The 17,166-nt window shown below is 40.0% G+C and overlaps 1 protein-coding gene across 1 annotated transcript in view; it reads left to right on the top strand.

Moving 5' to 3' along the window:
• Window positions 1-12,371, top strand: part of PPP2R3A (protein phosphatase 2 regulatory subunit B''alpha) — a 292,871-nt gene extending 280,500 nt beyond the window's left edge. Inside the window, 5 exon segments of the mRNA XM_073625480.1 lie at window positions 1,630-1,719; window positions 4,633-4,808; window positions 6,019-6,137; window positions 7,828-7,934; window positions 10,976-12,371. Of these exon segments, the coding sequence (XP_073481581.1) occupies window positions 1,630-1,719; window positions 4,633-4,808; window positions 6,019-6,137; window positions 7,828-7,934; window positions 10,976-11,072 (589 nt within the window). The 3' untranslated portion in view covers window positions 11,073-12,371.
• The last annotated feature ends 4,795 nt before the right edge of the window (window positions 12,372-17,166 follow it).

The raw sequence follows: 17,166 nt of genomic DNA on the forward strand, positions 1-17,166 counted from the left end.
TCTGGCCTTTTCGGCCGTTTCTGAGGCTCTCCGGCGCCCCCTCTCGCCTCTGCCTGCATGCGATATTCTTTTCGTTTCCATTGACTTCAATGGGAAAACTCGCTTTGATATGTGAGTACTTTGGATTACGAGCATACTCCTGGAACGGATCATGCTCGTAATCCGAGGTTCCACTGTGTATGTGTGTATGTATGTATGTATGTATGTATATATATATATATATATATGTATATATATATATATATATATATATATATATATATATATATATATATATATATATATATATAATTATATATAATGCGATTCTGCGCTTCTGCTGTGGTTAATCACAACAGAAGACGATCTGCGGATGCTGGGCACTGGATGGCTGCCGGCACCTGCCGATATTTGGTAAAACACACTGGTTGGAGATCTGCCTATGTTAAACAAGGAAGAGCTCTATTCTGATGGGGGGAAGGGACAGATTTTGTGTTTCTGCAAAGTAGGGAATAAAATCCATCACTTTCCCTAGTAAGAGCCTCACACAGTACACAAAAACACTGGCTAGGCACACAGTGAACTCTTTGATCGCCCTAGAAATTTAACCCCTTCCCAGCCAGTGTCATTAGTACAGAGACGTGCATATTTTTAGACCTGATCATTGTATTAGTGTCACTGGTTCCCACAAAGTGTCAGTGTCTGATTGTCCACTGCAATATAGCAGTCCCACTGTAAATCACGGATTCCTACCATTACTAGTATAAAAAAAAATAATAAAATTCCATAAATATATCCCATAGTTTGTAGATGCTATAGCTTTTGCATAAACCAATCAATGTACGCTTATTGGGATTTTTGACATTTTTACTGTATCTATTTTTGTTGTTCTTTTTTCTTTTTATTGAAGTTTTGTAAAAGGTTAGTGTAAACTCCAAGTGGCTTCACATGAAGTTACGGAACAGTACAGTTACCCCTTTAAGAATTGCATGACTAAAAAAGTGCTACCGCCACCTAATGTCCAATCCCCGGCTGGTTGTGTTTGTTGAGCAGGGAGCAGCGGGTTCACAAACACCAAATGGCCAGACATCTGTCATTTTTTAGGGGTAGTGGGTCTGTTGGTGGATCATTATCATGGCACTGGGGCAACACCCTCAGGTAGCTAGTCATCATGATTGATACTGGATCGACCTTACTAAAAGATGTGATTGATGATAAATTTACATTGGGGGACATTGTTTAAAATGAATCAGATTAAAATAATAATAGGAAACCTAGACATCAACCCAAATATCAACAACCCTGAAAAATGAGTGTGTGAAGCTGCCCCTTTAAGTGGATAAACTACCTCTGAACAGGAAAAAATAAAAAGTAAGGCGCTAACACATATCTAATGTTTGCATATAAGCAATAAGTGAATCACAATCCAGTAATATTAAAAAATTCAAAACAGAAAAACAAATTGGATTGCTATTCACTTATTGCTTATATGCAAACATTAGATATGTGTTAGCGCCTTACTTTTTATTTTTTTCCTTTTTACTTCAAATGTCTATGTAGCAATTAAGCTGGATTTCCCCTTTTTAAATGAAGACATTTTATACAGACCGCATGTTCATCCAGAGTAATGTATATTTCATGTGCTCACAGGGGGAATGCTGTGCAGAGAGAGGGCAGGATGAGCTATGCCGAGTTTGTCTGGTTCCTGATTTCCGAGGAAGACAAGAAAAACCCCACCAGGTAATATTCTGGATTCCATTCTCCATCTTACATGCAATGCATTTTTTGGATGACAGATAAGTGATGCCACCAAAGAACCATTTACCTAAACACAATATTTATTCCCCATGGAAAATTCTGATCAGGATTTTTTAAATAAAATAAAGTAGGTATATCATATGCCTGAATAGGCAGATTCCTCAGTGTGCGGATGCCATCTAGTGGATAAATATAGCAATTGCTAGTACAGCCCTCTAAACTGGAAATTTAGTAGATCAAACTGAAACAGTTATTCTGTACAAAACTAAAAATATTTACCCAATAACTAGTGCGGTGTGTAAAAACCAACATCGATTATCATTAAATACATGACATACAAAAAGGGCATATAGATTGCTATTTTTCAGTCTCCCACACCGATACCTAGAGTCCATTGTGCACAATTAATAAAGTTTTGACCTTATTTAAAAATAGAATTTTTAACTGGTAGACCGTATACAGTCAGTGAAAAACTAACTTCCCTTTAAAACAGTTTCCTATTAAAATGCTCAATTAAAAAAATTATTGGTAATAAATATATATCCCATGTTGGCAAGTTTACACTTTATACGGTACCTAACAAACAACAAATCTAAAAGTTTGGTGAGGCCAGAGCTAAGAGGTGTTCTTGTTTGTTTAAATTTTGGATTTTAGATTGCATGTGATCTTTTCAATAATTATGTAAAAAAAAAAAAAAAAAAAAGTTTTTCGGATATAAATAAATGTTTTTCACTGACTGTATATTGTGTGCCAGTTAAAATCCCAACTATATATTTGATTAACATTACTTTAACCATATTGTCTATGGTCAAATGGCTTGGGTCTCATTAACACCTATGCAGGCACCTCTGTTTAGGGCAGCCCAGTTATTTTAATGGGCCATTCTCTGTGTGAAAGATCTCACAAAAACTGTGCATGACCCCCCCCCCCTTTTTTTTTTTTTATATGTATATATAAAAAAGCACGCTGCACCAAACATTTGTGTGCGAAATAGCAAGGTGCGTTGGGGTACCATTAAAAATGAATTACACCAACAATGCGTCTGCAAAAGGGATACATTTTTCGTGTTGCAAGAATGCACACAATTGTATGCACATTCCTGCAACACACAAATGTGAGCCTAGCCATCGATATTACTGAACATGGAGTTACTTTAGGTCATGGTGTTGACAGCGTAGTTCCCAGCTCTTCCTGATATCCAGATATATACGTTTGTTGAGTTTTGTCCCTGGAAATCTTTGATGAACTTCACAAAAAACTCAGTTAAACAATATTGTGTCGAAGCTTGCTATATTTTTATTATACTGTGATTCTTAAGATGATATTTGTAAGTGGATGCCTAAAAGTCAAGCAGACTACATAATTTAGTATGGCATATATGCTGTGAAAGGAATGTTGTGTGCTGCAGTCATCCAAAGCAATAGCATAAATGGCTTTCTTAGGTGCACCTTTTAAAAATGGATGGGTGACCTCGCTGACCAGTTAGAAGTGCTTCGTCTGGGACACCTTACCATAAGAAAAAGTATTTCATGCATTTCTAATTGGTCAGTGCAGTCATGTGGCTATGAGAGTACATTTTGTATTTTGTTTGTGGCTGATATACTATTTAAACAAATCATTAAGACTAATGTATTAGAGGAGGAAAGAAAAATTTGAGGTGATCTCCATAGCAACCAATTATTATTATGCAGGCCCACTGGTATTGGAATAAAAAATAGTCTAAGCCTGGGCTCCCACCAGGCCACACCCCCAACACATTTCACTCTGCCGCTTGGTGCTTAATCATGGGGATTCATAGGGGGGGGGGCAGAGTGAAACTCGTTTGGTGCATGGCCTGGTGGGAGCCCAGGCTGAGACTGCCATTCATTTCAATACCAGTGGGTTTGCATTGATGTGCGTCTTCATGGGATCCATCCTTTGCTCAACAGCTGAGACAAGCTCCTTTCTTGGCCTGCACAGTGGTGGACACAGGATTGCTTTCCCTTGTAGCCTGAGTGGCACATATTTTCCGTTACCAGTTCACAACCAATTATAAGACTTTAAAGAGCTACTCCACACACAGTTTTTTTTTTTTCAATATGGGTTTAGTTGATGCAGAATAGGTAAACTAATACCACCATAAATCTCATAGGGACACTGGTAGTGAGCTTTTGATCCTAGGTTTGTAAACCTGCTGGGGCCATTATAAGAGAGTCGCAGTCTACTATCTGAATTTTGTGTTATGCAGAATATAACAGGAGGAGAGCGCTAATATCCAAGGTGGTAGGGAACACCCCTAACTCCAAAGGCTGTGGGGAGATTTCTCTACTGGAATCCTCAGGTGATGTGAAAGAGCAGTAAATAACTCAGCTCACAAATCTCCCCCAATGACTAAAATATCACTTTTCGAGTGGCAGCCTGAGTTGGCAGCCCCACATGTGAGCTGAAACTTGGATGCTATAATCAACACTTTTCTATTGCTCCAGTCTTTATAAGGGATGTTCCATATTCTCCAGTAATGTTCAAGATTGCCTTCTTAAAACAGAAGAAGGTATTCACAGCACCATTTCCTTTACAAATCCGAATAGAGGTATATTTCTCATTTAAAGGTGGTGGGAGAGGTCTTTAACTGTTTTCTTTATGCCCCTATGGCAAGTATATACAGCACTGCACTTTATGTTACTGTATGAATGCTGTATATGACCATATTTTAGTCCTGGACCTTTTGGTTCCTTTAGGTCCCTCACTCCATATGTTAACCAATATAAACAGGTAAGCAATGCTATTTTTGGGCCAGTCAGTCACTATCCTCTTGCTCCTTTTCATTCGTTTCTCAACGCTTGTACATGGTTTTCTTCTAGCACAGGAAGTCCCATAGGTTTATTTTATTAACACTGCTCATCTTCTCCCCTGTAGCATTGAGTACTGGTTCCGCTGCATGGACCTGGATGGAGATGGAGTGTTATCAATGTATGAGCTTGAGTATTTTTACGAAGAGCAGTGTGAAAAGATGGAGACCATGGGCATCGAGCCACTACCCTTCCAGGACTTATTGTGTCAGCTCCTGGACCTGGTGAAACCAGAAGAAGAAGGTAGGATACAGTCATATTATGGGAACTTGTGGCCACTATTAATAGTGTGTAAGCTACCTAGTGTGTTGTTGTAACTTTAGATTAGTGACATGAGGATTACTGAAGTGACCTTTGAAAAGACTAATGGCTTAATGTTAGAAAACGAAATTGTTTTGGAAACCCCCAATTGGATCTGAGGATTTCTGCTGTTTGTAGGAAGGAATTGAGTTACCATCAGAACAGTGAATAGTAGCTGACTCTGTAACTAAAGCCTCTAATTACCAGTGGAAGCCTTGTGGTGTGGGATTTCCCTTTCACTTAGAAGAATATCATTTTAATAGACCTTATCTGACGTTTCACACTGACACAGTTGGCACTGATCACCTATTAGAGAACCACAACATCAAACATGGTAAAATATATGCTCCGGAGCCTCAGAGATTTTCACCTCATCTTTAAGCTTACATTGGCATTATGTTTGGAGTTATGTATTCTGCCTCAGGCTGAGATAGCAGCATTTTGCCAATTATTCTTGGAAGTAAAGAGCTATTGTCATGTCCACTTGTCTCATTAGAGCTTGGCTGAATACTATCTGCTCTGATATCTAAAAGCAGGAATTCTTTGAAGTCCATCTTGGTCACCCTTGTCCATCCAGTTTTCTGCAGTGGCGCTAGACCGGAAAACTGCCTTCCTCCCATTTCTGGCACACGGGGGGCCTCTGATGGCCCCTGCAGCTTACAGTCGTCTTCAATAATGCTCAAGAAAAACCTTCAATATTGTACAATGTAAGAGCAATGTATCTCTCAGTTTATGCTGTGTTGGTCACAGGTTTTAGACTCCTTGACCTGAGAGGTGTTGCAGCTGGTCTAATGGATCTCATTTTACATCCATAGGAGGCCATATTATATGTGATGATGATGTACATGCCCAAGGACTCATTTGTGAAAGATCAATAAAGGAAATAATGGATAGAAAAGATTTGTGTTCTCACTGTTCCTTTTCCCAGTTTCCTCCTACGATCTAAGAATATACTGTTAGGGTAACTGGATTCTACCCATATTAGCCCTAATTTATGTGTTAGTGTCTTTATGGCTGTTCTATGGACATTAGCTTACTTTAGAGATTAGGGTTGATGTGACTGGTTCATTGTTCTTTGTAAAACTATCCTGGGAAAACATTTAGTGCTATGAAAATATATAAATGTGGTTAATTTAATTGTTCCCCTATCCAGGTCGAATAACACTGAGAGACCTGAAGCGATGTCGAATGAGTCACATATTTTATGACACTTGCTTTAATCTTGAGAAATACCTGGACCATGAGCAGCGAGATCCCTTTGCCGTGCAAAAGGTACAGCTGATACCTCTGTATATTTCCTAATGTGCAAAAACTGCAGTGATTGGAGTGCAGGCTGTGGACACTGATTAAGGCCCCTTTCCCACTTGTGCGACTTGGGACTGCAAAGTCACATTACAAGTCGTACCCCATGATTTCCAATGAGTAGCAAGCATTCATATCTGTGCAACTTCAAAGTAGTTTCTGTACTACTTTGGTCCAACTTTGATGCAGGTTGAGGTCCATAGACCTCAAGTTTACACAGGCATTTCCTGAAATCGTGGCAAAATGGCGTGACTTTCAAGTCGCAGCAGTGCGAAAGGGGCCTTTTAGGGGTAGATTTCTTGGATATTTAGACAGAAAATAGTCTTTTTTTACTTTACAGAATTATTGAAGAGAAACTATACTCCCCTCTCTCTGATGTACTCCTGCACATGATTGTAGTTCATTCATCCTGGTATATGCTAGAATTGTACATGCACAGCTCAATATACACTGTCAGGGAGATTGTGAAAAGGCAGGTAAGAATCCTTTATTTTAAGTAGACGATCCGCACTACTGTACATTGCTCTTAATCTTCAGTTTATTAATAACTCCACATTGTACAAATCTTAAAGTGGTTGTAAACCCTTTACAACCACCTTTTGCTACAGGTAAGCCTATAATAAGGCTTACCTGTAGCTACCCCGGATATCTCCTGAACCTGCACGATTTAGGAGATATCCCCTGTATCTACATGTGCCGACGTCATCGGCACATGTGCACTGAAGCTTCAGTTAGTGTGCCATTGCATCGGCTCCCGCGTGCATGCACAGGAGTTATATCATCGCGGCTCCGGCCAATTGCAGCACCGGAGCCCGCGATACCCGGAGGTAACTCCAGGAACGATGTCCCCGGCCGGAACAGGGTACGAGGTCCGCGGCGGGAGCTTCGATCTAAGGCAAGTAATTTATAATGAGCTATTATCCCTTTTTGTCTTGCAGGGTTTTTTTTTTTGTTTTTTGTGAGTTTACAACCACTTTAATACAGCAGGTAACTTGCTGTATTAGGATTTGTACACACTGGAATTATTAATAAACTGAAGATTTTAAGAGCAATATACGGTAGTACGGATCATCTACTTTGATGATTTACCCACAGCTGTGCGACTGCGAATCATGTACCTGTGAGCTCTCTGATGTCTATGGATTGAATGGGTAGCAGCACCTGACACTGTTCTGTAAGAATCCTTTATTGCAGATAGTAAAGCTGGCCATAGAGGAATCAGTTTTTTGTTCTTCTTTTTTTTTTTTTTTTTTTTTTTTTTTTTTTATTCAACCAGTAGGTTGAACAAAAAAACTGACTTAATTTCTCCATCCAAACACTCGATGTAGATGAAGGAATCCTCCCTGCTGAGCTATTGTGTTCTGATGGCGGGGAGACTTACCCGCTGTCAAAATACACAGATCAGTGTTGCAGGCTATAGCCTGCAGTGCTGATTGAGCAGGTAAAGTCTGACAGGCCAGTTATACAGAAGTCAATCAGAATCAGTAGATTGAATTCTGCACAACCTCTCTGCACATACATGGATCGAAACTTGGCTGATTGGTGCTGAACTGGCTGAATTTCGGTCAATATATTGCTGACTTTACTCTCACTCATCAGTAACAAAGCATTGCTATTCTTCTGTACTCTATCGCTGTTTAATCAATCTCCCTTTGTGCAGGATGTGGACAATGAAACACCAGAGCCATCAGACTGGGACAGATATGCAGCAGAAGAATATGAAATATTAGTTGCTGAAGAAACTGCTACTGAACACTTACAAGAAGAGTAAGTAGTCAGTGTTCCTGTCTGCAAAGTTTCACTGTGATTCTATACAAGCAGTGGTAGCCAGGCCATAAGGGGCACAGGGGCACCGCTCCCCCAAAGTTTCTAAAGTTAGTGTGCCAAATAAGAAAGCTAATCATAGAACGATTTATTTTTAAATGATAATATGACTAACATTTTTTAACATCTTAAAGTGAAAAAATGTTAGTCATATTATCATTTATTTAGAAATAAATTGTTCTGTGTGCACCGTGTGGGGAGCCAGACTAATGGGTGTCTTAGGTCTGTCAATTTTCGACAAGCAAGTGAATTGAGCCTCAGGCTCTAATTGGCTTGTCTTAGAGCACTGCGCCTCGAACACTCCCACTTTTGATTTTAGCAAATCAATATTCGCCATCATGTCAATTCCGATTTCTGGCTTCTCGTCCTGGCCAATCAGGAGGCTGAAGATTTGGAACCCGGAAAGAAGATGCGTTAACACGGAAGCCACCGGGTATCAGGGGAGCCGTGACACCCCAGCGCTGGAGGGCTCCGTTTGTAGGCAAGTCTCACGGCATGCTCTGGTAAGTGTGGCCCTGGAGGGGTCTAACCAGGATGTAGTATGGGAAGAAGGCGAACCAGCAGAGGCAGTGTGATGCTTTAAGCAATGTTCTGCTAGGAAACCTTGGTCCTGCCAATCATGTGGATGTTGCTTGACATGTACCACCTGCCCCTAAACATGACTGACCAAGTACACCCCTTCATGGAAATGGTATTCCCTGTGCCCATTTCAGCAGGATAATGCACCCCGCCACACTACAAAAATTGTTGTTTCAGTCAGAGAAATAACAATTATATAATCATAATAATAAATAAGAAGAGCAATAATAGTGCATCTCTCTCTCTCTCTCTCTCTCTCTCTCTCTCTCTCTCTCTCTCTCCCTCTCCCTCTCTCTCTCTCTCTCTCTTTATTTATATATATATATATATATATATATATATATATATATATATATATATATATATATATATATTCTATCTATCCATGGCTGTACCCTTTCCTTGGTGGCTAGTGATTTATAACGCTACATAGTCAATGGAGTTTAATTACAATGCATGTTCCTTCTGCTATCCTCCGTCGCCAACCTGTTTACGGAGTACTCCCAACCCCATTTCTGGTCTTGTACATTGGCAACCCTTAATCTTATGCTCACCAATCCTCTCTTGGCTTTATACGTACTAGTAATTGCGCTGCTCTGTTCTGGAATCATGGGGAGTGTGGTGCCACAGAAGAGGATCAAGGGAACTATTTAGACTCCTAATGGTCTTCATTGTCTATACTTTTGTATAGGGCATTTGTCATCAAACCATTAAAAAACCTGCACACATAATGTGTGTGTATGTATAATAAATACAGTATGCAGGGCTATGCGTACCCGTTAGGTGCCCCAGGTATGCATTTTAAAACATAACCATAAAATGCTACAGCGCGAACACTGCCAATCCTGTAATTGTATACTGTCATATAACAAGTTATAGATAAAAAAGAAAATTTACAAGAAGATAATAATTATTTGTAATGCAAAAGGGGAAGGGAAGAAAGCGCCAAACTGGCATAGTGTAGCACAATTTATTAAGATAAAAATCAATATTAAAACATGGCACTCACAAGCGGGTGAGGAGGAGAGAGGATTACAGATCGCAATGGATATGTAATCCAAGTGTAAGCTGGGAGCTGTGTGATTGTCCGTGGTCAGAAGAAAAGCAGGCCGTAGCAGGGAGTGAGATGAGTCTGGAATCCGTGCAGGGGGACCAGGGTTGGGCTGCCCTGTATAGCTGTGGTGGTGTGTCTGCCAAGAGAGGATGTATCCAGCTGACGTAGTGAGCGGAGCTGTCAGACTCTGATGAATTAGCTTCCAAAACACGTTTCTATTGGCCCTCACAGCGGACGGACTAACAGCTCCTCTCACTAATCTAGCTGGATACGTCCTCTTGGCAGACACACCACCACAGCTATACAGGGCAGCCCGACGCCAGTCCCTCTGCGCGGATTCCAGGCTCATCTCACTCCCTGCTATGACCTGCTTCTCTCTGATGCATGTTGCCCCGCCAATGGGGCTTAGTCATGGAGTCATGAGCTGCCTTAAGCCTGCAAAAAAAAGTTTGTTGGCGCCTGTGCATAAATGCTCCAATGTGAGTGGATACTTTGCGATTGCGATAATGGCTTGCTTTTTAGAGATTACTCATTGTTGCAGTGTAACACTTACAGTGTTACAATGTTCTTTTGTCATCTGATATCTAAGATGCAGCAACACACTGCAGTTGAGGGGGGGTGTGAAAGTTTTAGGGTGCTTTCACACTGCTGCACTGCGGTTTGTGTAGCATACCCACTATTCAATTGGGCGTTTTTGGTGCATTTTCTAAAAGTGGCCCAAAAGTTCTGCATACTGCATCATTGGCAGCTAGACTTAGACAATGACAAAGGAGTGCAGGTTACATGCTCCCCCATACTAGGATGTATCAGAGATTGTAGGGGTACAAGGAATTTCCTGGGAGCACAGGTAAAGAGTGTATAATGGGTCAGTGGGATGCCCTTTCCAAAGACAGTAGTAGTGTAATTGACTATGGAAGAGCAAGGAGCACCCAGGGAGTGCAGGCAAGGTTAGTACAAAGGTGGATGGCCTTTTCATAGATGCTGTCATTCTTTGTCCCTGCAAAGAATGCCTCCATGCTGTAGCATGTACACACCATGTCATGCGTCCTGAAAGGAAGTGCAGTACCTGCAGACTGACGATCTATGCCGCCACCATCTTGCTACTAGAAGAGAAGGAGGAATGAGCCTCATTCAGCTGTGTGTATAATCTCATGTTCTGCTTTCAGGTTTGTATTTACGGCATAGTATTAAAACCACTATCTGAATCATTCAAATACTGGACTCACACTGGTATTCATATTTACCCAAATAAAAGAAAAAATATATATATATTTTGTAGTTTTGAACATAATACATAATAAATATGTGGGAAGCATTATACATTATGACGACATTGTGCTTATGTCATCAGGTCTTTTGAAGATGACTACGAGGGAGAGGACATCATCTCTGCTTCCGAGATCACCAATAAGATGGATAAACTGGTCATTTCTGACCTTACCGCATGAGGACAATCTCTGTATCTGACTGGACAATCAGACTGAGCTGTATTTAAGGATTGAACCCTGGCCACAGACAGGCATACAGGGGAAAATAGAAAAATATATTTTTTATGGGTTTTTTTTTTTGTGAAAAAGATTTGCTTTTGTTTTGTAAGATACTCTGGAATTGTTCTGCTTGTATTTCCTGCATTGTGCGTGCACATGATTGCTGTCCAATGAACAAAAGCCATGATGTGCAATATGTCTTAATAACTGTGCCACAGCTGTAGAGGAACCAATCGGCTGTCTCATTTCATCTTAGGGGTTTTATTCACTCGTTAAATACTGCCAAGGATGTTTTTTAACTATTGCCAGAATAGGGTTTAGCTGTAGACAGAACCAAAGTGGGAATAAATGGAAGAACTTTATTAGATAAAACAAGAGACGTTTATAAGGGAGAAAATAACACAAATATTTATTTTTATTGTTTAAAAGTTTAAATGCTTTTATGTGTATAATTCATAGTATTGCCTACCTTCTGTATACATGTATATAGCACAAGTCCTATGGAACTCTTTACATGGAAACTGAAAAAGACTAGCAAAGCATTATGGGAATTTTAGTTGCACTTTTAGGAAGCAGAATATGTGTATGAAGTCTGCCTTTCTCTGACTCTTGGGATTTTTACTAATTTTGGGTCAGTGACATTGGATTGGGTTCAGGTTTACTGCCTAACAAAAACTAGTTTGTAGTATATGGCAGTTGGCTTATGGGAGTTTCCCTGTATAAGGCTTTTCACATTGCTATTATGCTTCAGAACAGATTCCCTTCTATAAAACTAGTAGTAGATCATATTAAAGTAGGTATGCCACGACTGTACAGTGGGGGGGGGTTAGAACTGCTGCCAGGTTTTTTGCTGCTGTATCCTCAACAGAGAGATTTAAAGCTGTATTAAACCCAAAAACAAAAATGTAATATAATGCAGCTTTCCAATCTTTGGATATGGTGGCCGCATTAGTTAATTTTTTAAAGTGTTTTCTCCTTTATTTCACCTGCCAATCCCACCAGCAACATAACTCCTGTCTTAGGCTGTCTACATTTTGGATAAAGGAGCATTGGAGACACTTTTGGACAGTAACATTGTCAATCTGGGGGGGAGGGCAGAGTTAGATGTACTAGCAGATTTAGACCCACTAAACAAATTGAAGCCAAACTCCAGCTAACACTTTATAAGCAGTTGCAGAAAACTGTTTATGTAAAATCTTTTTTCCAAAAGAAAATAAAAATGAATAAAAAGCTATCCATTGTAAGCATAAATGGTTTGTCTCAACTCTCAAATGTCTACTTTGTCTGGTCAGCGTGATCGGTTAAAGGATGTTGAAAAATAACAGACTTACTGGCTGAATCACCAGGTGAAAATAAAGGAAAAAAAGTTTTGCAAAAAAACTAGCCACCACATCTAAGAATTAGTAATTTGCAGTTTAATACAGTTTTGGGTTTACTACTGTTTTTATTGCTCACTTTAGCAAAATATTGTACTCTGCATATGAATTTCTTTTTTTCATTTTAAATGCTTTTATTTATATGTTTCTCCACCTTTACATGGATGCCAAGCTGTCTGACAAAGGTGACATTTACAGGGGTTGAGGCACATATTATACTGATAGGGTTGCTTAAAACTGTCATATTTTATTTCTGTTTATCTAAAGAAACCTGCTGTTTAAAGAGGAATTAAACCCTGATGGGTCTTTCTTTCTTTATTCTTCTCTGCAAAGTAAATTCATAATGTACTAGTATGCATTGAATACTAGCACATTACGTGGCACTTACCTGCAAAGGAAGCCTGCGCCGTCCCCGCCGCAGGCCGCATCCATCTTCGCCCGTCTTCCTTCCAGGGCCACAGACTCTGGCTGGAGCTGCATGACGTCACTCCCGAATATGCTCACGGAAGCCGCCGGTCACGGCACATGCTCCTGAAGAAATGACACGGGCGGCCTTCCTTCAGAGCGCGTGCACCAATGACATCATCGGCACAGTAAACATCTCCTTAACATGCACGTTTAGGAGATATTTACAGTACCTATAGGTAAGCCTTATTCTAGGCTTACCTATAGGTACAAATGTTATCAGGAGGTTTACAACTGCTTTAAGAGAGTGTTAGCTGGAGTTGGCCTTTAACTTGTCTCTTACTTGTGACCTATGTAATGCTAAATATCTAACTAAGGCTACCCTGTCCAAAAGATGACAGTGCAGCAGGGACTTTACTGCACGACAAACAGTGTTTTCATCCTGTTACTGTATGTGGAAAAATAATAGATCTGCTGGCAGGATCAATAAGTAATGAAGCTATTACGTGGAAAAACAAATACTGTAGCATATGTCATCTTTTATCTGCCTATAGTAAGCACTGTGCAAACTGTTGCCACTATACAAATCCTGTATAATAATAATAATAGTTCTACTTTAAGAAATCTCTCCAATGGGTCACAGACGGTAATAAAAACTTTGCAGATTGCATTTTAACAGGAAGTGAGGGGGAATCGCTGCGAGGGGGGTGGAAATGACAGCAATAAATACCTGATGTTTAACCCCTTCCCATTCTATCAATAACCTAAAAAAAATGATAAACATCACCTTCAAAAATGTCCCTCCTATAAATGTATACAATATATTTTATTTAAACCAAAATGCAAAAATAGAAACGTATAATATAGCAAGATGTAATATAAAATGTAAAATTTTGTTTGATACACCTAATATATAATGTTTGTATTTTGTCTATTTTTAGGATGATATCTTGATGTGATCATTTATTTACTATGTAAACCAACCACATGCCAGCTCTAGATATAAGTGTTGGGGCTCATTCACACCACGTGCATTGGGCTGCATTGCCAGATGTACCCACCACAATGTAAAGCTGAAACCCAATGTTTCCAATAGCCCAGTGCACACCAATGCACTCTGTTGAGGTGCGTTGGATGAAAGTTGAGCTTGGTGAATTTAAATGCAGCACAAGGTACTGCACTATAAAATGTGCAAGTGCGCTGCAGTGTGTAAGTAAAAAAAAAAAAAACATTTTTGGCTCCTGCCGTGGGATCAGCTTAACACAATGGGTTTAAAATGAGCACATGTCAGTACCCACTAAATGCAGTGCAAGTGGCGTGGATCCAGTTGTTGGATATCCAAGTCAGAGACTTGGAGTGTGAAGAATACAGTTTTTGTATATTTTCTTTTTCTTGTACGTGAACAGGGCTTAGGCCTGTGTACAGCTAGTAATTTAGTAACTGCTAAAGCATTGCTATTACTATCAAATTAGTACAGGTTAGAGAGTGCCAAAAGATCAATGTCTTCATGGGGATTTAACTGATATGCCTAAGCCTTGTGTGCATACATGTAAAGCATTCAATGTAGGGAGAGCCGAACTGTATGACCAATTGCTGCAAAAAGATGAATTTACGTGTACCTGTCACTAACTTACAACAGATGAGACTTGTTGTGGCTGAATAGTCAAATGTCCAATCTTTGTCTGTAGAAGAGTGACTTGCTCTTCTGCTGCAATTATAATGTCCCATAATGCTCAGCTAGCCTCAAATTGGTGAACTCATTGAATAACTAGGTGATACTTTGCCTCTTGTGGGTGATGGTGTACATGGGCACTTTAGCCAGCCAAGTTCATTCTTTGTATAGAACGGGAGTTGATAACACATAGTAAACCTCATCTGCATTTAGACTGATGTCACACAGATGACACATCACCAGCGGCACAGTAGAGCTTTTCACTTACCTCTGCAGTCTACTGCCTTTGCTGGGCCCAAACACTGCAAAATCTTCCTTGCTAGGGAGCGATTCCTTACAGACCGATAAGTGATCCAGGTACTAGCGAGTTGTCACCAGCAACCAGAATCGTCCCCTGTGACATCAATCTAAACGTGAACAGTCAGAGCAAGCAATGAAGAATACTCTTAGTTTTGTATGTAGGGCTTCTTTAGCAATCACTCTGCTCATCTTCCCACCCTGATTTTGTGCCTGTGGAGTTCATGGGATCATCTGTTCACCGGCTCAGCTCTTCACAAACCACCCAGATACAGAGAACGTTCCCATGTACACAAACACTAAGGCACTTTTTGGGCATTTCATGTCTTACATCTGTTCTGTGCTCTTTGCTGTAGTCTGCCTTAAATTATATTTTAGTTGTTTTCATATATTTCTGACTTTGCCTTTCAAAGTGTCCTGCAACTGTGCCTTCACGCTTTCTGGAAAGGTATATAAATTTGGAGTTTTAATTTTGTAAGTAGTGTATATATTAAAGTGAAATGAGTGGTGCCCAAATGAAGCTTGTATGATGTGACTACAGTATTCCTGCTACTTATAACTGTCATTGTAACACAGCACTATCCCTGTACAGCCCTTCTTTGGTCATTGCGCAGAGATGTCACAGACGTCATATTGTGTCTCAATAAAGGACCAATAGTAAGACAGAAAGCAAATCAAATGGACATCATGTCACAGGCCAGTCAGCTTGTAAAATACAATGGGTTGATTGCTAGATTTTTTTTAAATATTTTGAAGCAAACACTTGTTAGAATACGTTTCCCAAAGCTCAACCAATTTGCTCTGAGCATACAGTATAATGAATCCAAAACCCAAGCAGCAGTTACCTTCAGCAAAATCACATGTCAGAGGTAGGTGAAAGCATATGCATACCTTATATTTTCCTGTAGAAGCTGAGTTTATCCCTATCTCTCAAACCCAATTATTATTCATTTATTGTGATGTACAGGCCTGAAAATAGGGGCTTGGGTGATGGGCTTGGATTTTTTTCTTTTAGTCTCTAATAAAAAAGCACCATTTTTTTTTTTAATCTTCCATTACATTTGCTATTCTATGGATGTATTTTGGCTGGTGCCAGATCACATATACAGTAAGTTAAAGTTTAATTATAAGTGTAAGCTGGGTGATAGGTTGGATATGATTCTTATGTCTTTAATACTCCAACCCTAATGAGCGCTACCCAACCCCAATCTCATTTTTTTTTCTTAATCCCATAAGCTGTATAAATTAAAAAAAAAAACTATCAGGGACAATGGCATCTCCCCATAATGCCCACAGAAAATGTAGAGACCCAGGGTGCTGCTATCTAATCAATAGTGTCTTTGAAGCGTAAAATAAATTGGTGGTTCAGTTCCCCATTATTTAAGCAATCCATACATGATACTAATTTTTTTTCCTTCAACCACAGGTTGAAGGAAAGAAAATTGCTTGGTTTCCCATGAACACAGTGTTGATGGGGGAATCCCCCCCTGCTGTGCTGTTTTATTCTGACAGTTTCCCCACTGTCATAATATAGTGATCACTGCCGGCAGCAAAAACACTTGACAGGCTGGTTTTACTGAAGTGGATCGATGTATGAACTTCAGTACAACCAACCTGCCCATAGATGGATCAACATTTATCTGGTTCCTGCTGAACTGCTCAAATTCTGATCTGTTCCTGGCTGGCCTTACCAAAAACTACAGTTTTGGGTGGACTGACCCTTCAACTGGGGCCCCGGGGGAGAAGTTTATTGCGCCATTCTCGGTACTGTAAAATAAAAAGTTACAACACATGGAGCTGGTGGTTGGACACAAACTTCATAACCAAACTTTGGTTGTGGAGCCTTTAAAGTGTTACTAAACCCAGTAATATAAAAATAGTTAACCCCCCCCCCCAGGGCCCACAGCTTATAAATCTTCTTTGTACATTAAAATTCTGCTAGTATATACCTTTTTGGCTGATCTGAATACCACAATCACCTGATAAACTGCAGGGTCTGCCCAAGTCCTAAGTGTTCCGGTAGGAGGAGATTTCTACTATAGCCTCATGCTGTTATGGGAGGCGGATCATCCATCAAGATGTGACATCCCACCCACTGTGTTCTTTTTTTAGTTACTGGGCATGGAGGAGGAGGGAGGGACTGAGCTGTCATTTAGGATATGTATACACACCCACATATGTGATGTCAATATCATGTGACCTGTAAAGCTTCGCTCAACAATAAACTGTTCTCTTCAGCAATAGAGACCAAACAGAGCATGTGCAGCTTTACTACCCTCATTGTGTCTTATCTGGCCTTGCCAAG

This window comes from Aquarana catesbeiana, linkage group LG04 (assembly GCF_042186555.1).
Source record: "Aquarana catesbeiana isolate 2022-GZ linkage group LG04, ASM4218655v1, whole genome shotgun sequence".
Classification (NCBI taxonomy): domain Eukaryota; kingdom Metazoa; phylum Chordata; class Amphibia; order Anura; family Ranidae; genus Aquarana; species Aquarana catesbeiana.